This window comes from Lissotriton vulgaris, chromosome 11, assembly GCF_964263255.1.
Source record: "Lissotriton vulgaris chromosome 11, aLisVul1.2, whole genome shotgun sequence".
Lineage (NCBI taxonomy): Eukaryota > Metazoa > Chordata > Amphibia > Caudata > Salamandridae > Lissotriton > Lissotriton vulgaris.
This window is the reverse complement of record NC_141699.1, coordinates 352,047,250-352,072,272: the sequence shown is the minus strand read 5'-3', so window position 1 is coordinate 352,072,272 and position 25,023 is coordinate 352,047,250. Positions and strand designations below refer to the sequence as shown.

The 25,023-nt window shown below is 44.0% G+C and overlaps 1 protein-coding gene across 1 annotated transcript in view; it reads left to right on the top strand.

The window, feature by feature from the left end:
• LRRC74B (leucine rich repeat containing 74B) overlaps nucleotides 1-25,023 on the top strand; it is a 323,752-nt gene that overhangs the window by 99,966 nt on the left and 198,763 nt on the right. Inside the window, exons 4-5 of the mRNA XM_086943322.1 lie at nucleotides 14,443-14,575; nucleotides 18,442-18,648. Of these exons, the coding sequence (XP_086799448.1) occupies nucleotides 14,443-14,575; nucleotides 18,442-18,648 (340 nt within the window). The remainder of the gene's footprint in view (nucleotides 1-14,442; nucleotides 14,576-18,441; nucleotides 18,649-25,023) is intronic.

The following is a 25,023-nucleotide window of genomic DNA, read 5'->3' as shown; positions in this document are numbered from 1 at the left end:
AATTACTTTAGTGTTGCCTTTGTGTTTAGAACTTGGGGTGAAAGCAAGACCATTCTACCAGATGTGAGCACAGCCCACAATCCATTCTTTATTAGCTCCTGTCAATTATATTGTAAATTCCTTTTTCACTTTGTTTATCTGACTGTTGACATTTCACAGTATAACGGATTGTGTCCATTGAAACTGTTCTGTATTAACTTATTTTCTTTTTACTATGTATGCAGCACACAAACCAAAAGCTTCAATATTATACATGTGAATTCATAGGCAGACAATTCTTCACAAAACACATATTCTGGACTCAATTTCTCCATGGTTCTTTAATCAATGTTGTCCAGAAGAACTATCAGCCTTCATCATGTTTCATTTGCCACACTTGTAACATTTTTTAATTTCCTTTTTCTTTCCGTCTTTGTTTTCCCCTTCTTCCTTCCTTTCTTTGTTTCATTAATTTTCTTTCTTTAATTTCACTTTTCTTGTTATCATTTCTCCTTTCCTGCTTTCTTTCTTTCCATCTTTCTTTCCTTCTTTCTTTCCTTATTTTTCCCCGTTTCTTCCTTTCTTTCTTTCATTCTTCCATGTTATTTCCATCTTTCCTTCCTTTTTTCTTTCCTGATTTCTTTCTGTCTTTCCTTCTTTCTTTCTTTCCGTCTTTCCCTTGCCTTTTCTTTCCATCTTTTTTGCTGCTTTCTTGCTTTATTTCCTTTTTTCCTGCTTTCATTCCCCCTTTTGCTCATTCTTTCCTTTTTCTTGCTTGCTTTCTTTCCTTCCTTTTTTGTGCTTAATTTCTTTCTTTCTTTCTCTTTCTTTCTTTCTTTCTTTCTTTCTTTCTTTCTTTCTTTCTTTCTTTCTTTCCACCTTTCCTTCCTTCTTTCTTTCCACCTTTCCTTCCTTCTTTCTTATCTGCTTTCTTACCTTGTTTTTGTGCTTTCTTTCCTTTGTTGTTCCCTTCTTTCCTTCTTCACGTTCATTCATTCATTCTTTCTTTCCTACTTTCCTGCTTTTTTCTTTCCTTCAACCCTTCTTTTTTCCTTATTTCTGTTATTCTTCCTTTCCTTCCATCCTTCCTTTCTTTTTCTTTTATTATTTGTTTACTTACTTCTTTCTTTCCACCTTTCTTTCTTACTTTCTTTCTTTTCTTTCTTTTCTTTCCTTTCACTCCTTTCTTCCTTTTTCTTTCTTGCTTGTTAATACTTGTAAATCATCCTTAACACCTTGGCTGCTTGAGATATCCCCCTGCTGTGCTGAAGGTCAATAGAAACGGGTGTGGTCATGACGAGCTCAGATCGTCATCAGCACACGAGCACCGTGCCTCATGACGAGCTGAGCTTGTTATGAGCATGGAAGGAGCTAAGGTAGGCCCTCAAGGATCATATCGCAGGGTGCATGGTATTTCAAAAGTAGGATTTCATGGTAGGCCTGCAAATTTCCCCACACAAAGGCTGGCACCAAGTATAAGAGTGGCACTTTCAGAACCTCTCATCAGCTCACTCCTGGACCTGTGGAAGATTTAGAACAACGACTGCCCTGCTGTCTGAAGAACAGAGATTGGACCTGTTGGCCTTGAACTCAAGCTCACCAGAAGTGACTCAAAGGATCAGTTTGCTGACCTATTTGAGCTACAGCTACCCAAGAGGTGCCCCCTGGCCATGGACCCTTGGCATCAGAGTGTACTCCTTCAGACCCCAAGGTGTAGATGAAGATACAAAAGATATGGGCACCTCATGATCATGTAGGGTGCCAAGAAAGGACCACATATGATGACCACCAGTTCGAAGCTCCAGCGAAACCTGCAGTTTGGGCCAACAAAGACGTTCCACAACAAATGCCAATGCAAAACGTTCGCGCACGAGTAAGCTGATACTCGGCTGCCATGTTAGTTTATTTTGAATGCCGGTTTCATTGCTGCACTGACGTGTTTTTAATTGTGTTTTAACTGCTGCATGTGCATTTGCTGACTCCTTATTTACCCCTTACCTCATTTTCTACCTCTCCCCGGTCCATCACAGGACTATCCCGTTTGCTTGGAGGAAGAGCCAGGCAACTTCTGGCTGACTGGGAGGTTGGTTGTCTAGTCCACCAGCCTCCTCCATAAAAACCGGATGCAGGGCAGAACGCGCAGCGGACGCGCACAGCGGGCACGCCAAAGGCAAAGCTGTCTGCGCCCGTCTGCACCCGTCCGTGCCTTTCAGTCGCCAGGAACCCTGCCAGTCTCTTGCTAGATCAAGACCCAGGCTCCATGCTGATTTATTAAAGTAAGGAATTATTGGGATTAAGGGAAGGGCCACAATCCTGGTGCCATTCTAACTCTTGTGATCTAGTGGAGACTCTCAGTTCCTTCGAGGGCCCTTTTTCATGTAAGTTCTGCCGATATCAGAGTATAGGAATTGACCAAGAGTACACCAGCTCCTGTGCCTCTCCTTTAGATTGTTGCCAAGATCCCCTTATTGAGGTTACCCCTCCTCCCAAAGCACTAGGCAGGACACAGGGCGACCATTAATTAACCCCAGCTATGATTGGAAAGGCTTCCTAGGTTACGTTAAATCCCTCCCATCTGATTCAAAGATTAGATAAACAGCCCAAAGTGGGTGGAGGGATAGCCACAGTCCCTAAAGACAGTATCAAAGTTACCATACTGAAGCAACGGTGCAAAAATAAGATTGAAATCTTAGTTTTCCGAATAGACTTACTCCCACAATATAGGTGGAAAGGTGCTCCAGTCTACTCGCCTCCAGGCCCCCTTGCTGACTTTTCGCTTCAGCTTATGGAACTGACAGCACCTTATGTTATCTTCACTAAAAACGTTTTTCTGCTGGGAGATTTAAATGTACATAGCGAGTGTTTGAATAACTCTTAAGCGGCCTCTCTTTAGGCTGATCTTGCCTCTTTAGATTTAGTTAAAATCAATGATGGTCCAACACATGTAGCAGGTCACACTTTGCACATTATTTTCACCAATTTGTCCCTTATTAAATGCGGACAACCCCCCCCCCCCGGACGCTTAGTTTGTCCAAACACGCTCTTATTGACTTTCAACTTCAGGGTTCCAGAGCGTAAGCAGCACCTTGTATAGGCCCTAAGAGTCTCTACCGACAATGGCATAAAAGCACTCCTGATTCTTTCTCAGCTGTTTTTGCATCGCCTTGAGACACAGAACCCAAAAATGTCGAGGAGGGTCTAACCATTTCAATACTTCAGCCAGATTTGCTATTGATCAGCTTGCCCCCATGAAAGTATTATCCAGTAAGGCCAGGCATCCCCAGACTGCCTGGTTTACACCTGAGCTTCGTAATGAAAAACATCAATGCAAAAACCTGGAAAAACGTTGTCGTCGAAACCATAATGGGAATGATAAAGAGAGATATAAGAGCTCTCTATCCCAGTATCATAAAAACATTAAATCGGCCAGAATTATTTTATTGCTCAATACTTAAATCAGGCAGGAAACACTCCCAAAGCTTTATATCAAATTCCTAAATCTTTTGCCAACCCTAAAGCTTGTGATCTTCAGGAGGCCCCGTCTCAAGCACTCTCTGATACAAAAGCAGGTCACTTCACAAAGAAAATTTAACTAATTTATAACAAGATTATCTCAGCAGGTAGTCCGCAGCTGGCTCCTATGAATCATAATCCTCCTACCTGTTTGAAGAGGCATCCGCTGGTGAGCTTCCAGTGGTGGATCCTCCATGGGGGCGTTTGGGCGCCGCCCCACTGCTTTCTCGCCGTGCGAGAAGGCAGAAACAAATAGTAGAGAACTACTATTTGTTTCTGCCTTCTCGCACGGCGAGAAAGCATAAATTCCTGCTTGAGAGAGTGGGAGGGGTTACTCGAGGGCAGGGGGGAGTGGCTTTCCCCATTGTTGTTAATACTGTCTGTTTGGGCAGCCTGAGAGGCTGTCCAGACAGACAGTATTAACTGTATTAATAACAGCAGGCAAGCCGCTCCCCCCTGCCCTCGAGTAACCCTCCCACTCTCCCTGTTCTCTGTATGCTGCAGCATACAATGAAATGACGTGGTGTTGGGGCAGCCGGCCGAACCAATCACAGCGCTGTGCTGTGGTGGAGGGGAGGGAGGCTGCCTGGCTTCCTGCATGATGACGAATTCACGATCAGGACGGCGGGCGGGAGTCGAGAACGTCTGGAGTCGGAACTAACTTGAAGGCGGGAAGGTAAGGTAAGTTAAGTTTATTGACTTTGTTTTATTATTTTATTTAAAATTATCCTGCTTTCCCCAATCTCTCCCTTCCGCAGGGCGACAACACCATTTCCACCCCCCCACCCGTATTGCCGGCCGCGACTGCATTCTAATTGCCACATGTTCGGCTTGCTCATTAATTAGCCTATGCATTGCAGTCTCACGAATTTACCGGTTATCGCATTAATCAGCAAATGCCCTGGCCTCTGATAGCAGTCTCACTAATTTGGTCATCGCCGTCATTTCAATTCAATTCCTCATTGTTGGTATGCTCACTAACTGGTCTATTCCTTACAGTTCCATACATTTTCCCATCATTGGCAGTCTAAGTAATAGGTTTCTGATGATAATTTGACCAATTAGCCTATTGTCAGTGTAAGTAATTAGCACCAACATACAGCAGAGGACATTATCGAAAACACACAGAAGTGACGTGGATAATACCTTTGCTCACAGCCAATGAACTGATCTTTACAAGCAGAAATAAGTTGGGAAATAACCGTAGGATGGATCTTACTAAAGTTAATTTTGGGCACAGAAAAACAAAAACTAAGTTACTTCATAGAAAATGCTAACTTTAACTCTGAACTAAATTAGAAAGAGAGATGGTGCGCGGAGCATGCTCAGGTTGAAGCTACCTCCGATTATTACACCTGACCAAACACCGTTGCCAATCATCCCCATAATCGCAGTACCGATGCCTATATTTTACGCCCCGGTAATTTCGAATGTCACTAGCCACCACTGTGAGCTTCCCCCCTCTATCTTGTGAAGATGTGGAAATCTTACTATGGACAGTGAAGTCAGACACTCCTCTCGACATCATACCAGCCAAAATCTCCTCTTCCCTTGCCAAACAACTCTCTGCACCCATTTGTACCCTTCTTAATCTTTCCCTGAGGGAGGGACATCTTCCTATGGAATGGAAAGCGACACAAATCATACCTATTCATAAGAACACTAAGGCCTCCATGGAAGATCTCTCTAGCTACGACCTATTTCCCAACTACCTCTCCTGAGCAAACTTTTGGAAAAGTACATCAATAAACATCTGTCAGACGATGCTGAATCCTCCGGTAGCCTTGATTCATCACAATCAGGCTTTAGGCCCAAACACAGCATGGAGACAGCCCTTCTGGCTGTCACGGATAACATCAGGCTGGCCTTAGACAGTGGCCAATCTATTCTTCTCGTGCTGTTAGACCTCTGGGCTGCATTCGACGCAGTCGACCACAAGATTTTGCTCAGGAGACTGGAGGAATCTGGAATTGGTGGATTAGCCCTGCGGTGGATAACAAGCTTTCTTTCCAATTGCTCGCAGACGGTTAACCTTGGGCCTTTTCGATCAATTACTATGGAGCTGACCAAGGGAGTGCCTCAGGGTTCATTCTTGAGCCCCATCTTGTTTAATATCTACTTCACGCCCTTAGCTGATCTGTTGAGGTCCTCTGAGTTTATGCCAATTTCATACGCTGATGATACTCAGCTGATCTTCTCATTCAACAAATCTACTTTATCTGCCCAGTCGAACTTCTTCTCTGGCATGATTGCACTCTCCAATTGGATGAGAAGTAATTTCCTCCAATTTAACAAAGGGAAAACCGAGATCATGCTTTCGGAGAGGCTCCTCTGTTGTGGTCACCGGATTGGTGGCCAGAGGATCTTGGTGCCCCCCCTGCGTAATTTAGCTTTAAAAAATCTGGGCGTTCGTCTTGATCAAGCATTGACCATGAAGGATCATGTAACCTACACAGTCGGTTCCTGTTTCCATGTGCTTAGTCTGTTGAGACGAGTCTTCCCTCTTCTTCCTGACTCCGCACAGAAAACTCTTATCCAGACATTAGTATTAAGCAGACTGGATTACTGAAACGCCCTGCTTGTCCCAGCTAATGAATCTTTGCTGGACCAGTTTCAGGTAGTCCAGAACACCGTGGCTCATTTGGTCCTAAATGTCCCTTCTAGAACTGCCTCCCTTCCACTCCTCCAACAGCTTCACTAGCTTCCGGTGCGCAAAGGCAAATTTGTTGCACCATCCATGTGTTTGGAATAGGCCCCGCCTACCTCGCCGCGAAATTTAAGCGCTATGCCCCTACTAGGGCTCTCCGCTCTGGTATCCAATGCCTTCTTGTAGTTCCTCAGATAAGGAAGGTGAGGATGGGTGGGAAAGCTTTTTCGTACCTTGCCCCCCTGTATTGAAATCAGCTCCCTATCCCGCTGAGAGATGTCCGGACCATCTTCAAGTTAGAAGGATTCTGTGACCACAAGTAGTGCTTTGTGCTTTTTGGGCTATTTTCACCTGAAATTCTAAAAAAATCTTAACTCCGGTTCTACTGATTGGACTTTTGCCATTTTGGTGTCATTGTCATAAAGTAAACTCTGTTTTTTAAATCGATTTTGGATTTTTATTGTGCTGTGTTTGAACTTTATTACTGCTTGAGTGCTTCAGAAATACTTTCACATTGCTTCTATGTTAGGCATGACTGCTCGTGTGCCAAGATACCAGAAGGTTAAGGACAGGTTTATTTTGTAACTTTTGTGGTTCACCCTGACAAGGATTATTTGAGTGTGGCTTCCACTCACCTCAACTTATAACCCAATTTCTTACAGACAAGCAGTTAATATGGTGAACAACAAAACACAGCAGAAGGTTGTAGCACATTCTGTTGCAGACATACTACCTCAAACAGTTCATACTAGTTGTGCAGTAAGGCCATGCACTTGAAATTGCATGGACAATATTATCCTATCTGGACATTTTTGTGACCTGTAGGCTATTCAGGAGTCCCATCCCTCCTGCTTTGGCTTTAAGCCCTGATGATTTTAACTTAAGGTCTAAGACAAAATGTCACATTGATTTAAGTATGTTGTTATACATTTGCTGCTTGTTCGAGTTCCTCAGTGGTCCTAGGTGCATGAGGGTAGAACTCAGTGGTTTAGAGTTTAGATAGATGTGAATCTGACAAAAAATTCAAACGTGACTGGGATTTCCCCCCACAGAAAATTATGTTTTAGTGTGGAGAAGGTCAAGGGTAAAAGGTCTAGTCCAAAGGCCATCATTCACTAGAAGATACCTTAATGCTCTGGCTTGTCTCAAACGTCAAAGATCAAACAAGGGGTCCGCTGGTGCTGGATAAAGACTATCACTCACAGTAAGTCTTCACAACTACCAAATCTCAGGGGCATGCATCTCATGAACACATAGTCATGACTGAAAATACCAGATAGCTGGGGCAGCAATAGAACCTGGAGCATCTGCTCCATGCTCTGTTTCCCAAGTAATTGAAATGTAAGCCTAAGGTCCATTCATGTCTTTATAGCATGATTTCTAAGGAACAATATACTGTAGAAAGATGATAGTAAAGGTTCTGAAGTCAAGATGACCAGCACCAGTTTATAGGACACTACTATAGCACTAAGTATACATACAGTGGTCTTTGGATTTACCAAAATAATATTTCCCTCACTTCATGCCACTGGCTCTTTTAGTGTATCATGCCACCTTCTATGCAGTGCTTCCATCAGAATGCACAAGGGACTGTTACATCTGAAGAGTACACTCAATCATCATGCTGCTTGTTGCATTCAATTATTCGTCTCCTATATGAACATTTGCAAAAATAAGCAACCTAATTTGCAGCATTATCCCCAGTATTGGTAAAGCTAATAGGACAGGTTTTAATTAGATAATTCGTTTTTATACACTCAACACATGTAAACAGCATTTGTGAACAAGGTCGATATGTTGGTTTTGACAATGCTTCTTATAAAAGGTATCCTTTGCAGACGTTATATGCTCATTTGATACCTAAATGGGTAATCATATCCTTCAATCGTATTTCTGTTGAAGGTGAAGGAACTGCTTCCTGCGCAAATAGAAGCATGTTCGTTGTCACCGCAGCATTGCTATTTTTGCACCATAATTCATCTGTATGCTGTTCATCCAGTCGTGGTTCCTGTGGAAAATCACTTAGTGAATATTTGATAAAATGGGAACTTAATACCAATCCAAGTATTAGAGAAAAGGTGGCAGGAAGGAGAGAGAGACACAATTAAATCAGTTTCAAACCATTTTTTATATGTTTCAAATGACAAAATAATCAAAAATACTTTTGACTACGACATATAATACAATATACAAAGTGCAATGTGTCCCCAGTGATTTGTGAAGTAACCAAAGAAACAACTTGTGTACAGTTAGGTGAACTATACAGGTTACAGTGGCGGCATCGTCCGTTCTGAGATAGATATACTGCGGAAGCTAGCGATTGAGCTAGTGGACAATGCGCCCAGAGACCCGTGGGTTATTTTGCGAAGTGGCGGCATTGTCCGTTTTGAGACAGATATACTACAGCTACCAAGGTATCTATGACAGTGTGCCCGGTTGGGTCCACTGTAAGTAAATTCATTTTACTTCCACACACATGGGTTACATTTTCCATTAGCCCACTACAAGACGTCCCTCACTCCCTGTCCTGATGAGACCCTCATTCTAAGGGTCGAAACGCCGTCGACGTACTTGGAGGCGAATAAGACTCATACAGTGCCTATGATTGTATAGCAGCTGTCCCACAATTGATTTAAATATTTGCTCCGAGTCATGCCTCTTCTTTGTAAATAGCCACCACTGTAACCTGTATAGTTCACCTAACTGTACACACGTTGTTTCTTTGGTTACTTCACAAATCACTGGGGACACATTGCACTTTGTATATTGTATTATATGTCGTAGTCAAAAGTATTTTTGATTATTTTGTCATTTGAAACATATAAAAAATGGTTTGAAACTGATTTAATTGTGTCTCTCTCTCCTTCCTGCCACCTTTTCTCTAATACTTGGATTGGTATTAAGTCCCCATTTTATCAAATATTCACTAAGTGATATGCCACAGGACCATTGTTTTTCTGGATAAACGCTTTACCCTGGTTCCTTTGTGAGTAGGGTCTCCCTTGTTCTCCTTTTTCGCGTTCATCCAGTCGTGTCCGCCATGATTTATGGGTGGGTGCGAAGGGAGGGGGAGGGGAGGTTTAAAAAAAAAGTTAAATTAACTTATCTTTGCCAGAACATCCCGCGTTGTTGGTCTGTGTCGTCCAACAACAGAAAGCAGCCGCAGGCAGCCTCTCTCCCCTCCGCTAAGCTGCAATGGCAGCGTTGTGATTGGTTGGGATGCCAACCTCACAGACGTCTATGGGGAGGCCATTTTCTCTATATAGGCTCTATATAACCAGCCAATAGATTTGGAAGTTCCATAGAAGATTGTGGAGGTGAACTACTTTGTCACCCTGCAAAATGAACTAGTGCGCAAATCAACACCGAAGGCCACTCGCTATATTCTCTATTTATTGCTATCACATTAAGTTCTCAGGCAGTTAAACGTGTCTGCAGCCCACTAAGAAAGAGGAGCCTTAGCTTTGCCGAACATGCAGCTTTATTACTGGGCGTCACAGCTCAAAGTCATTAATCAATGGATCCACGCCCCACATGATGACCCGGCATATCTAGCAGATAGAGCGCAATTGGGAACACACAGTTTACTAGCCCCGCTGTATAATCCAGGCCTAACGAAGAAACTACTCGGTCCAACCAAACACACAGTAACACTATGGCACAAGGCGCTGACACGGCTTAAGTGGAAGGGGGTCATAACTAAACTTACTCCATTATGGGACACTAAACAATTAGCCTGTCTTAGATCCAGTAAAGGTTTTACCCAATGGGGCAATATTGGAATCACGACGGTGGAAGACCTGTGGACCTCTACTGGAATGATCCCTTTCCCACACCTGCAGCAACAATATGCATTAGGCCCCACTGAAACTTATAGATATATACAAATAAGGCATGCACTAATGGCAGTAATTGAGCCGGGGTCCACTGTCCCGGAGTCCTAACCTCTGGAGGACCGACTTCTCACAGACTTCATGCAAACATGCGCCACCTCACTCACATACCGCAAATTACTGAACAATCTCCCGGATCCCTTGCAACGGTTAAAGGAGAAGTGGGAAACTGAGTTGGGTGCCATGGATGAGACAGATTGGAATGCCGCACTGGCATCACCAAGGGAGGCGGGTGTTTCAGCCCGGTTCAGGCTAATACAACTCAAAATACTGCATAGAGTATATTACACCAGGACCTCTCTGCACAAAATGCACAGGGCGGAAACCCGTATTGTCTTAGGGGATGTGGGGAAGAGGGGACACTGCTGCACACGCTTTGGGATTGCCCGGCCATCTTGAGCTATTGGCGGCAAGTCATGCGCACCATTTCCCAAACCCTTAATACTTCCTTAACACCGGATCCACGCATGTGCCTGCTGAATGTATGGGATGGGACTGACCTGACGCTCCGGAAACAGCAGTGGGTCACTATTGGGACTATGGTGGCCAAACGCGACATTGCACAGAGATGGGGAGTGGCGGAAACACCTACTCTAGCACTGTGGTGTAGGACGATGGATAGACCTATGCTGACCGAACGTACAGTGTACAAAATGAGAGCCAACCCTCACAAATGGAACAAGGTCTGGGAGGCATGGAATAGGTACAGGGGGGATCTGTGCGAGCCGCTGCCGGAGGAAGAGGACGACAGCTCAGAAGACGACGACGAGCTGGATGAATGAGACAATGGGGAATGTGTAGATGAACAGAGGAGGATAGGGATCGAGTGTTGGAGATACCACTTAGTCTGGCGCTCGGAGGGGGAGGGGTAGTAGCCTGGGAACCTGGAACTGGCAAGTGACAATGGGGTTAACTGTGATGATTAACTGTGACTATACATTATGCAGGAGTCTAACATTTTGGTTCTCGTTATATAAAAAACAAAAAAGTAAGACAACATATACTCTATCAATGTATCCTGACTGCCTTTTGTATTATGCCAAACGTTTGCTGCCAGGCCGGAAGGTTGTCGGCTGAGTAGCTGTGTACCAGTACAGAAGTGAGGTTGATTACGAAACGTTTTCTTATGATATGATGTACAAACACTGTAATGATGGCAAATTTAAATAAAGTCTTACACCAAAAAAAAAAAAAAAAAAAAAAGAGGAGCCTCTTAAAAGGACAGTTTACTGTAGGAGGGCGAATTCCTTAGTAAAGCTTAGTAGTGTGCTAAGCTGGCATTTCAACTGATTGAGTGTAAAGACGTTTAAGAACAGTCTAATCATGTTCTTGTGAGTTTCCAAGATTATTACATTTCAGTCAGCCACATGAAAAACTGTGCGAATGAGGATTACAAGTCCGGTGAGAAAACTGAAAATGGGATAGCCAATGCTTCCCTTCTAAGTCATTTAACAAGCTAAGCCCAGATGAACTCTCAAACATACAAAAATGGGCAGTGCTGCGGGAAACAGGTATGTTATTACCGATTTCTGGGATAACTCCCCATTTCATAGAGAATAATCAGGATCCCACTTGGAACTGGGAGCTAATTCAACATTCTGAAATTACTGATACCTGTAGTATTGGAAATATTGGGTGCGGAATATTCAATTTAGGGTTATGGCACCAGAGTGGATGATAACAGTAAGTTGTCTTCTTTTGAGTTAAGATGTACCTAATTTCCTGCTTTCCTATTATGAGTAAAGAAAGAGTGGGTGTAGAAGCCTCAAACGGCTTGACCTCAAACTCCCTGCGGACGTCCCTCAAGTGGTCCAGCACACAGATGATGACCCACGCAGAGATGGGTGTGAGGGGCAAGAGACTTTTTAATACATTGGCTGGGATGGAGGAGCTGCAGCACAGTAGATGTCCTGAACAACACAGCTTCAGAAGCAAGTTGTTTTCTTAAAAGAAGCTAATAAGGATGAAAGTGAATAACAACAGAACAGTGGTCCTGATGTTTTTAATGCAGCCGCTCCATCCAGCATTCACCTGATTGAGTTAATGGTTAGTGCGCCCTAAATAATGGAAACCAAACAAAGGGTAACACACAGTCAAGGATTTATCTTTGTACCTAACACCGCAGGTGGTAATATGCCTATAGTTCCCCAAGCCTCATCTGTGCTAAGCAGAAGAAGGGTACACTTCAATAAACTGCTCTTGTAGAGAATGGAGAGACCATGCTCATTTCTTGTTAAAATGTCCTTTTTACATTGACGTAAGGAAGAAGACCATTGGCTGCATCGTAGAAGAAGAATGACTCGACTACAATATAGAGTGTGTTTCCTTGCTCCCGAGCAACACCTTTGAGGATGTAACAAAACAAACAGGGAAATACCTATTAGGATGGAAACTCAGGAAAAAATAATGGACCTTCTAGTGAGAACTTTATATCTTATGGCACTAGCTTGTTCATAAACTCCTCCCCAAGAGTAAATTTCATACACCCAGTTGGAAGACTTCTGCAAATCAAGGGCTACGTAGTCAGTACTTGTTAGTGACTGTGGCCCAGATTCACAAAGTGCCCAGCACTTGTGATGGGACCTCCACATTGTGGTTTCTCATCACGGAGGTCCCGCCTTAAGTACGGGGCCCCCCCAAGACTGTGGGGCCTCTGCCATGAGTGCGGAAGCCCTTTGTGAATCGAGCTCAGTGTTTTTGTGAAACCCATTCAAGCCCACCCAGAACTGATAGTTTGAAACAACACGCTATGTAGTGGGCTTCACTGTTGGTAGACTTTCCTCGCGAAGTATGTCCTCTCCATAGGGACCAACGAGAAGTTACGCAGCAGACATTGACGTCAAAAGACTTTCTTCATGCAGCATGTCTTTGGTAATTGAAGATAATCGCAAATTGCATCAAAGATGTATTTTATCTCTAATCTTAAAATGTTTAAACAGTATTTAGTTTTTTTCTAAATATTTTTTCTAAAGATGTTTTTAATAATATTCTTGTGCCGGAGATCACGCGCTAAAAGCACCAATACATTTATCGATCTATCTAGCTGTCTATCCTAAGCCATGACATAGATTCCTGAACATAATCCTCACATCTTCTTTATTTTGTATCCTTCTCATTATTTCCAGAAGTGTTGTTCAGATGGCCCGTCCATGTGTCATTGTCCATATGATCCGCAGCTGTATCCCTTCCTCTTACTTTACCACTCATTATTATCTATAGTAGAGCTTGGCAGACACGTTTCTGGCAACATCACACGCTTGAGGAGCAGTGGCGTAGGAAGGGTGGCGCGGTGGGTGCAGGCCACCCCTGGTGTCATCACTGAGGGGGACGTGACAAAATGGCAAATATACGTGTTGTAAACACATCATTTTCCCATTTTGTCAAGCCGGGGGTGACCAGAAATTTTCCGCACCGGGTACCACCTGACCTTGCTATGCCACTGTTGATGATTGTGGCTGGGCTGTGTGATGGATCATTGTGGGGCTCAATGTCAGGGCCAGCTTTATGGTGGTGCGACCAGTGCTGCTGGGCACTGAACTGACAGGGGGGGGAGCGCTGTGTTTAGCAGTAAATTATGAATAAAAAGCATCTACTGCAGAGTTCTTTGTGCGTTCAGCTTTCAGGCAGCAATACAAATGTGAAGATGACTCTTGTGATTAATGTTTTTGCTAGAGAGATAGAGCGAGAGAGAGATTGAATTTTGTCTAGTGGCAGTTTTGACTCACCATAAAGTAGTGCAGAGGGTTAATATATCTGCTGCAAATAACAGATCTGTATTTTATGTGGATAGCTGAGTGGATTAGTGAAGCCAGCCTCTACCAGCACATTAAAATGAAGGAAATGTATGTGAGAGAGGTTATGGTGGGCTGAGGGGCATTTTTGCTGGGTGGTAGTGAGGGAATCCGTGGAAGGGGCTATGGGAGAGGGTGCCAAAAAGATTGTTGTACTGGGCGCCACCGTTCTAAAGCCAGCCCTGCGCACTGTGATATCTAAAAGCACACCCTCTAGTTTTCTGCTCATTTTAGGATGTTAACCCCTTCACTGCGGCGGCTATTCCGCCCCAGTGCTAAGGGGGCGGGGCGGAAGAACGGCGGGCGCATGCTGGTGACGGAACCGCTCCGTCACCAGCATCGTTGTGCTGTGCTTATGACAAAGCGGTTACATCATGGCCCCACCCGCTCAATAGATCACTCAGCGCAGGTGCGGAATTCCCGCCGCGCATGAGCGGCGGGCGGGCCATGATGGAACCGCTCCGTCATCAGCACAGCGCCACCGCAGCTGATGACGGAGCGGTTCCGTCATCAGCACGGAAGAGGTTAAATATACCTTGTCAGTGCTCATAGCTTATCCAATCCAGGATGATGGTATTACAGCAGTTCAATCAATTGATTTCCTTTTTCTGTGCCGCAGGGTGCCAAAGCGTTGTCTCTGGCATTGGTGACTAACACATTCATCGTGAAGTTAAACCTCAGTGATAACTCCCTGGAGGGAGAGGGTGCAGCGGCAATCGCAGAGATGTTGAAGGACAACTGTTACATCACAGGTTTGTGTAACCTGAAACACCTATGATAAATGTGTCTTACTCTGCATGAAAATGTAAATATTGAGGACCATGTTGACTAATACCCTCACCAGAGACGCGCTTATTCTGTAACTAAGCATGGGCGAATTTTGCGAATCTCGCGTTCGCAAATTTTGCGGATTTGCGAACTCGCAATCCGCAAAATCCGCGAATTCTCGCGAATTTGCGGATTTTTTTTGTGTGTTCGCGCGGGTTTCTGCCAGTTCGCGAGGGTTTTGTACAATTTCGCAAACGCAAACTTACCGGTCGGGTCGCAAGTTTTGCGAACTTGTTGTTTCTACGTGTCCAGCCTGTTTGGGACACTCTTCTTCATCACTGCCACTCTATGTCACCACTGCCACTCTCTGACTACTCATGCCACCCTCTGGCCCACCCATGCCACCCTCTGTTTCATCACAGCACCCTCTGGTTGTCCAGTCAGTGTACATTATTGTGGCAAAGCAAAGCACACATTCCCTGCCTCAAGTGACCTGAATTAATTTGGGGCTGATTAATGTGTCACAGAATATTTTTTTAGCTGGCACCTGCTTCCTTAGTGCTTCCTGATTAGTGATCTTTTGCACTTGCTAAGTGCTTTCATTGTTGCAAAATTAGTTACAACACCTGCCCTGCCCCAACTGACAATAATGAATTAGGGGCTGATTAATGGATTTGAACTTCCAGCCTGGCTCCTGCTTGTCTCCCTTAGCTGTAATTCAGGACCTTTGTGGCATATGTGTAACTATTCTGAGGTTCAGAGCAGGGTCACATAATAGTTGCAACTGGCAACTGAACTCTGGAGGGGCCCCTCAGGAAGCACTACAGGAAATGGCTACTAATGATGAGCCTGAACTTTTGAACCTGGTAAGTAGTTTCAGTTTTGCTAAGATCGTATTTCTGCAATTTAGCGCTTATTCGCGGGGGGCGAAGTTGTACTGGGAAGCCGCAAACTCACGCGAACAGTGCGAGCAAGCCATAAAATCCGCTGTTCGCGGATTTGCGGATTTTGCGGGAGATTCGCGAATCTCGCGGATTGCGAATTTACCGAAAATCCGCAAAATCCGCGAGCGAAACGGATTTTCCGCCCATGCTTATCTGTAACACTATTTCCTACCTGTAAGTTGAGTACAGAGCACTACCAGATGCCAAGGTGCCAACAACAGTGAGCACAGAACACTGAGAGCTGACAACAAACTGAGCCCAGACAACTGGCATCTGACAACATCTGAGACCTACTCTCTGAGTACAGAGCACGAGAGCTGTAGTGGACAACAATCCAAGCATAGAAGAATGACTGCTAATAGCATTCTGAAACAACCATTCTGAGTGTAGAGTCCGAGAGCTACTCAATGTTCGAATAAAGAACACTAACAACAGACAACAGTCTTAAGTACAGCTGGCAACAACCTCAGCCAAAAAGACCGACATCTGATAACTTTCCCGAACCCACATTTAAACTATAGAGCCAGGAGATGTCGCTATTATGAATACAGAACACTAACAGCTGACAACAGTACAAAACACTGAAACCTGATAACAACTTAAGCCTAGAAGACCGGCTGCTGAAAACATTCCGAAGCCAACATACTCAACAGAGCGCCCGAGAACACTAACAGCTAACAACAGTACAGAACACTGACAACAACCTAAGCCCAAAAGACTGACAGATGGTAACATTCTGAAGCCAACATTCTGAATACAGAGCCCGAGAACTGCAGTTGTTCTCAACATAGATCTTTGGCAGCAGACAACAGTCTGAGCATAGATCTTTGGCAGCAGACAACAGTCTGAGCACAGAAGGCTCACTGCTGATAACATTCTGGAACCAACAATGCGAATAAGGAGCTAGAGAGCTGCCCTTATTCTGAACACAGAGTATTATCCACTGATAATAGTCTCATCACACAAAACTGACGCTTGACAACTATCTGAGCTCAGAAGGCACATAGGAGATAACATTCTGAAATCAGCATTCTGAATACAGAGACAGCGAGATGTCAGTATTCTGAATATACGCCACCAATAGCTGACAACGGTCTGCGCACAGGATACTGACAAGTGACAACAACCTCATCCCAGAATACTGACCGCTGCTAAAATTCTGACACCAACATTGAGTACAGAGCTTGAAAGCTGCCCTTATTCTGAACCCAGAACACTGTAGCATTTCACCACAGACTAAGCAGAAAGCACTGACAGCTAACAAAGTCTAAGTCTAGAAGACTGATAGCTGATAGCATTCTCAGACCCAACACAGATAAGCAACAAATATTTAGAGTAGGCCTGGGCATGAAATTCAGCTCCACTCATCGAGTTTGCAGAGTTTTTCCCACTCCATGCTCCGCGTAGCAAGCAGAGTTTTGAAAAACTCTGCAGAGCCTAGTTTGTTCCTCTCTCACCAATTTTAAGTTGACAAGCGTGGAAAATCTTACTCCAGACCACCACCCAGTGAGATTTCTCCATGCGGGCAGTCACGGATGGTTGCCATTTCTCTTGTTGAGAAACCATCCGTTCGTGTGAGGAAGCTGCCGCTCGAGTAGAACTTCTACTCGAGCTGCAGAAAGAAGCAGCGCCCTCTTGGGCTGCGGGTGTTGCCGTTTGCACTGAGTTTACAGTGTGGGACAAATACTCAGCACTAAAAATCAGCACAAACGGCACGACGTAAAGCATTCCACCGCTTGCAGAACTCTGTGTAGCTAGGCAGAATTTTTGGTCAGTTTGTAGAGTTCCACATAGCAGAACGTCACAAACTCTGCCCAGGCCTAATTTGGCAACACACTGACAGATGACAACAGTCTGAGCAGAGAACATTGATGCGTGACAACATTCAGGAAATATATTAGGAACCCCAAGATCTGCCAACTCTACAAACCCAAAATCTGCCCTTAGTTTTAGCACTTAACATTGACACTTGCAAAAATCATGGGTGGGGTACAGACACTGAAGACATCACACTTTTTGAGTACAGAATATTGGCAGCTGTCACGCTTTTGAGCTCACGCCAGTGATAGCAATCAAGGTCTGCCACCAGCACTAGTACAGGATAATGGTCTTTGCTATCATTCTGAGCACAAATAACTAGCAATTGCTACAATTATTTGAACATAACACGGCCACTGCTAACATGCTGATCACAGGCAGTGGCAGCAGACACCATTCTGAGCAGAAAATACTGATTGTGGCTCTCATTCTCAGCACAGAACCCTGATTTCTACCATATCCTGAATCCATGGCAATACAGCTGCCTTCTTTCTGTTCACAGACGCTGACAGCTGACCAGGGCCGGACTGGCTACTGGGCATTTTGGCATTCTACAGAGCTGGGGGCTGATGTCTCTGCGGTGGGGGCTAATTTCGTAGTTGGAGACCTGTGTGTGCTTTGAAATCAATTTGCACATGCATGTCCCCATCAACGAAATAAGCCCCCATCTCTGCAGAATGCCAAAATGCCCGGTAGCCAGTCCAGCCCTGCAGCTGTCACTGTTCTAATTACAAAATACTGATGACTGCCCTTATTTTGAGGAAAATACCCTGACCGCTGCCAACACTCTTTGCGCGGAACACCATTCCAATCACAACACACTAATAGCACAGTTAAACATAATTGTGAGGTGTATATCAGATTTAAACAAAATAAATGCATTACATTTCCCACCACAACCTGGGGTTACTTGGTAGATCTAGTATATGAAAACTTAAAATACCCCAATGCCATGACATGAAAGCCTATTTTAATATTTCCTGGGATATAAAATAGTGTAGAGGTTCATACAGATTAATGTAGCACCCACTCCATTTTCTTTACATCTAAAAGTGTGAATAATCAGAATATTGTCTTTCACTTCCCAGAAATTGACTTATCCAACAACAGGCTTGGGCTTAAGGGTGCTCGGGTCCTGTCGGCGATGCTAATGGAGAACACATCCCTTCACAAGCTCAACCTATCAGGCAATGGCTTCAACGACCAGATGGCCTCCTTCTTTGCTGAAGCCCTCATGAACAACCAGAAGGTGGAATCCCTGGACCTGAGCCACAACATGTTCGGAGACTCTGCAGGTACAGTGTACTATGACTGTGCTATGCAAGATTAAAGCGAATACAACTACACAAATCATCCCAGTGGAAAAGGGTGTTACATGAAGGGTGGGGTGGTGCATAGTTGTTACAGGGAGGTTTGGGGATGGGTTGTGAGAAAGCAAGGTTGAGGCAGTCTTGTTAGAAAGCGCAGTTGACACGTTATGGTTAGAAAGTGTGATTGAGGCAGTGCCACCGCTTTACTTTTTGCAGATGATACGCTGCTGATTTCAAAATTACTTAAGACTTACAGCAGCTCCTGGTTGATTTCAACAATATCTGTAACATACGTGGGTTGGAGCTCGATATCGCACAAAACACATTTATGTCATTTAATTCTGCAAGAAGTAAGAACATAAAGTGCAAGCAGCTTGTTAACATAGATCCCATAGAACAGGCTTACAACTTCAACTATCTGGGTCTAAGATTAACCCCAAACATGGACTGGACCATGAAGGCTCAAAAATGCCATTGCTCTCTACTGCACTACACCTCAAGACTATTGAAGGTCTTTAAGGAAACCCACTCAAAAAGGGTGACTCCCGCAAAATAGATTTATAATGCAAAGACCCTGGCCACGATCCGTCTTATAAGGTTCCGAGATCTGAGGGTATACAAGATGTAATATATTAGCTGTGGTGGAAAATATGTTCATCAGGTCCCTTTTCACACTCCCACAGAACACCCTTTCGATCCCACTGTATCTTGACATGGCCTTTAGGCAGATCTCTAGGAAAGCTGAGCTCAGGCCATTGTAATATTAGAACAGGCTTTGGACTTCCTCTGCTCTAGGGGCCTACTGTGAACCCATAAGGGAACTTGTGTCCTCCCAAGGTCTTCATAAAATCCCTTTGTAAACATCTGTCAGGTCGGCACTAAGGAAATTGGGTCTTGAGAGGTTCTTGGCCTTGCCGGAGAAACTTACCTATTTGTCAAAATGAATCTTAAAACAATGTACTGGGAGCTTGTTTCAATTGATATTATTCAGGGAAACAGAGGTATCTTAACTACATAATTTATACATTTTAAACCATTCCCTGTATATGAGATGACAATCAATGAAATCTGGCCGCCCTTAGCTCGCAAACTGTATTTGCAGTTTAGGTATTAGACTCTTCCTACTCGAGTATTTTGTGCTAAATGGGCACCAGCCCATCAACAGAGGGGAAAACTGTTCAGCCTGCACAAGCCCTGAGAAGACATCCCTCACCGCCTTTTCTTCTGGCCAGTCCATGCCTCCAGAGGAGGAAATGACTGATGCCACTGTGCAGAAAATTGGGTGCTAGGAGGTACTAGGACGTAGCCAGGATTCTAAGAAAAGATTGTTCAAGGCTGGTGACTTTTTCAGTAACGAAATATCTTATGTCCACCTACTTATGGCGAGCAAAGAGTAACCATGTGAAAGAGAAGGAGCTGCAATAATTCAAAAATATTATGGGTAAACGATGGGCTGGAAATGGAATGGTTGATTTTATATGGCGGAATCCTTTCATGCATCCTTCTAGCTTTGACTCTCTGTTTATGTGATTATATTTCAAAATCTCAGACATGTATGCTCGCTAGAAGAAAATTGCACTTTAGTGCTAAAATTTGCACTATCGCATTGTGTGTTACAAAAATGTTTGCATTGTCGGGGCAGTCTCAAGGGAATGAACAGGCTTAATTGTCTTGTTTTAATGAAGCAGGAGTATTGTATTTGGCAGAGACACTCACTAAACTGCCCAAGTTTTTAAATCCGCTGTTTATATCCTGTATGGTCTTCCATGACATCATGATTGTTGCTTTTATGATGTTTTTAATGTGCGTTTATGATCTTGACGATTGAATAAAGTTATATGATGATGATGATGATTGAGACAGTGTTATGTGAAAGCTTGGTTGAGGCAGGATTGTTAGAAATCGTGGTTGGGGCTAGCATGTTAGAAAGGATGCCTGAGGCAGAATTTTTAGTATGCATAAAGAGGCAGCACTTTTAGTATAGATGAGAAAACATTGTAAGACATTGTGGTTAAGACAACATTGTTGGAAAGTGTGGTTTAGGTTTGATTGTTTTAAAGCTTGGTTGAAAATGTTGAAAGAGTGTCAGGATGGGTGAGGAAGTTTTGTTGGAGTGTAAAGTGGTGCAGGGTTGACAGAAAAGAGATTAACGTAGGATTTTTAAAGGGGCAAGTGAAGTAGGATTTGTAATATCCATAAGTAGGTAGGATAGCTATGATGTAGTGTGAGAGAATTGTGTTTAGGGGTAGAGTCTGACATAGCAGAGAGAGTTTAAGATACTGCTTGCTTGTTTTGAGCGTGGTGGTACTCGGTATTAGGGTGTGTAGTGATAGCTATACCGCAAAGTGATGCAAGGGTTTTGGATGACAGAGTGGGACAGGAATGTAACTGTAGGAGTGAATCAATGCCCTTGGAGATTGGATGAGGTAGGTTTGAATGGTTAGGGTAGCGTTTTCAGACAATGTAGAGTTGTATGACTGAAATGGGCTATTTGGGTCAATGCTGATGATAACGTTAGTGGATCACTTGACCCAGGATTGTTAGAAGGGAGAATAGGTAGGGGTTTAGAAGGTCAATGCAGCAAAGGGAATTGGGGTTGTGTCAAGCTGGATTTTTATGGAGTTAGAATTGTCAGGGTTATTAGAATTTAGTACTAGGTAACTGGACTCTGTAGTTATTTTGGGTAGGTGAGGGTCCCCAGCTGCGTTTGGATGCCTGGCTTCACTTTGGGGATGCCCAGGAGTGGACATCTCACAGGAAAGCCAGGAAGGGTTCCACAGCTGTATGAATACAGCGCTACGAGACCTCTGGGTAGAAGGCGCTATATAAATACAAAACACACACACACTCTGTTGTTAGAAAGCAGGTGCGGTAGATTTGTTAAACACCTGAACAATGCAAACAGACAGAAAGTTAGTGGCTCTTGCTCGCTTTACTTTTATTTTAGCTACTTTTTTTTGCTAGAAGTGCATCCTATTTTCAATTTTGAAAGGAAATCTCCCAAATGTTAACACTACTAGTTAGTAACTGTTGATAAACAAACCTTAGATTGCAAGAAGAAACATATCGGGATAAGGGATCAGAATAGAAATCCAGCAATGTTGAGTGGCTTTGAAGACAAGCATTAGAGGTCTGCAAATGGATGGGCCCTGTTCTTAGCAGAAAGCTAGCAAGCCTGAGGATCGTAGTGTGAAGTAGGGGAGTTTCTAGGTGGAGATTGTAAAGCACCCTGGTGGTGAAGGTTATGACTTTGTCAATAAGAATAAAGATATAATTGGGAAGACCAATTGGAAGATTGAAACAGTTTAGTTTGTTGATAACCATTTCCTTGGTTGGGTTAAAAGGAATGTGGGAAAGGATGTCACCTATATTTAGTATTTTATGTAGTGGCAGTGATAGTGATACAAGATTCCAATTATTTGTGGGGTTAAAAGAATATCAAGGGTTCCTGCTGATGCCACAAATATTAGTGCAATTCAGAAAAGGGGGTGGTGATGAACAGAGTGTCTGAATTAAGCAGACCACTCTTACCCAGTCCAAAGATCAGGGCTTGATCCATCACCGTTATTTATCTCACTGCACCATCCCAGTTCAGAACCTGGCTATATGCAAATCAGTCTGTCCCTGGCCCAGTGCATCATGGGAACAGGGCAGACTAAACTACCAAGCCAATTCTTCACCAGAAAGGAGACAAGCTACCGGGGACCGGTTTCTGCCATTTCAGCCGTCGTCGGCCCGGCTTGCTTGAATCCTGATGGTGCAGTGAGAAAGGGACTCATGTCTGAGTATACCCTGCCACACCTATAGTGGCCAAAAACGATTCAGAAAAGGGGGTGGTGATGAACAGAGTGTCTGAATTAAGCAGACCACTCTTACCCAGTCCAAAGATCAGGGCTTGATCCATCACCGTTATTTATCTCACTGCACCATCCCAGTTCAGAACCTGGCTATATGCAAATCAGTCTGTCCCTGGCCCAGTGCATCATGGGAACAGGGCAGACTAAACTACCAAGCCAATTCTTCACCAGAAAGGAGACAAGCTACCGGGGACCGGTTTCTGGCATTTCAGCCGTCGTCGGCCCGGCTTGCTTGAATCCTGATGGTGCAGTGAGAAAGGGACTCATGTCTTAGTATACCCTGCCACACCTATAGTGGCCAAAAACGATTCAGAAAAGGGGGTGGTGATGAACAGAGTGTCTGAATTAAGCAGACCACTCTTACCCAGTCCAAAGATCAGGGCTTGATCCATCACCGTTATTTATCTCACTGCACCATCCCAGGTTCTGAGCTGGGATGGTGCAGTGAGCTAAAAAACGGTGTTGGATCTGGCCCTGATCTCTTGACTGGGTGAGAGTATTCTGCTTGATTCAGAAACTCTGTCCATCACCACCCCTTGTTGTTAAATATTTTGTCCACCCTAAGCGTGGAAGGGTATACTCAGATGTGAGTCCCTTGCTCATTGCACCATCAGGATTCAAGCAAGCCGGGCCGACGACGGCTGAAATGCCAGAAACCGGTCCCCGGTAGCTTGTTTCCTTCCCAGTGTAAGAATTGGATTGGTAGTTTGGCTTGCCCTGTTCCCATCATGCACTGGGACAGGAACAGACTAATTTGCATATAGCCAGGTTCTGAGCTGGGATGGTGCAGTGAGCTAAAAAACGGTGTTGGATCTAGCCCTGATCTCTTGACTGGGTGAGAGTATTCAGCTTAATTCAGAAACTCTGTCCATCACCACCCCTTGTTGTTAAATATTTTGTCCACCCTATGCGTGGAAGGGTATACTCAGATGTGAGTCCCTTGCTCATTGCACCATCAGGATTCAAGCAAGCCGGGCCGACGACGGCTGAAATGCCAGAAACCGGTCCCCGGTAGCTTGTTTCCTTCCCAGTGTAAGAATTGGCTTGGTAGTTTGGTTTGCCCTGTTCTCATCATGCACTGGGACAGGAACAGACTAATTTGCATATAGCCAGGTTCTGAGCTGGGATGGTGCAGTGAGCTAAAAAACTGTGTTGGATCTAGCCCTGATCTCTTGACTGGGTGAGAGTATTCTGCTTAATTCAGAAACTCTGTCCATCACCACCCCTTGTAAAGAACAGAATATAATGATGGACCCTTCCTAGAGTCAGCACCTGACTAACTTTCTCCCCGTGATGTTCGTTGACCCTTGAATTAATTAAGGGGATTGTGTGCACACTGAATGGCACCCATCATCACTATGCCTATTCCCTAGGGAATTTTAGTGCAAATAAAACAACCGCAAAGGTGCACCACAAAAAGCAAAACAATAAGTGCAAATGGTGTTTAAGCACAATGAAGAAATATTTCTCAAAGAGATGTTGATGGTCTTCTTTTAATCTTTATTTTCAGTTAGCAGTAAAACATATACAGCCGACGCGTTTCGTCCCAAGCTGGGACTTCTTCAGGGCTGTCGGTAAAAAACATATACATTCAATCAATTTCTATATACAAAGATCAACATCCAATCTAACAACATGTACAACAACAAACATATGAAAAACATTACAATGATAGACATGGAGCTTATGTATTCATTGATCTTAAGGCGTCAGCCCACAGACAATTTATCAGCAGGGGAATACATATAAGCCTAGGGATATGTACAAGTGTATAAACATTATTTACAGTTAAAATGAGCATTATTTACAGTTACAGGGGATCAATTCATAGACTGTTTGCATTTCCAACATGCGATTTCATCAAGCGGGAGATGGATATGTACAAACGGCATGCGGTGTGTGCTAGGCCTATGTATGTACATGTGGCACAGAAGAGGACCAGAATAAGAGAAAGAGAAAAATGGATGAGGAGAACACAGCAAGAGAAAACCCCGTGTGGGGGTTGGGCTAATTCCATATTAGAAGCCTAGTATTGTTGATTGTCACTGAAGCAGACTCGGTCATATATTAAAAGAAGGAGACCAAAGAAATTTAGGATCCAACTACGCCTAGCATTAAATACCAATGTTACACAGAGCCCAATACTCATTTACCTTTGAATTTATGATATGTCGCTTATGGAGAGAATGTGAGAGGAACCGGGGTCCAAGGGTCGCCTTCCCAGATACTGTAATCCTGTTGTTTATTAGTTCATTCCAATGTCGATTTAACAAAGATGGACCTTAGCGGGGACATGAAAATGGAAAAATAACCATCTTGAAATATGTCATTGTGTTGTTAGGCAACAAAGTTGGCAGTGCTTGATATGACTTTGCAGCAGGTGAGGGGGGGCATTAGAATCCCTGTCATTAAATCTAGCGTTCCTTTAATACTATCTACTTACTGTAAGCATGCTAATGAGCGATGAAGGCAGTGCTTATCAGGGTTCCTGGGTGGTGTAAAC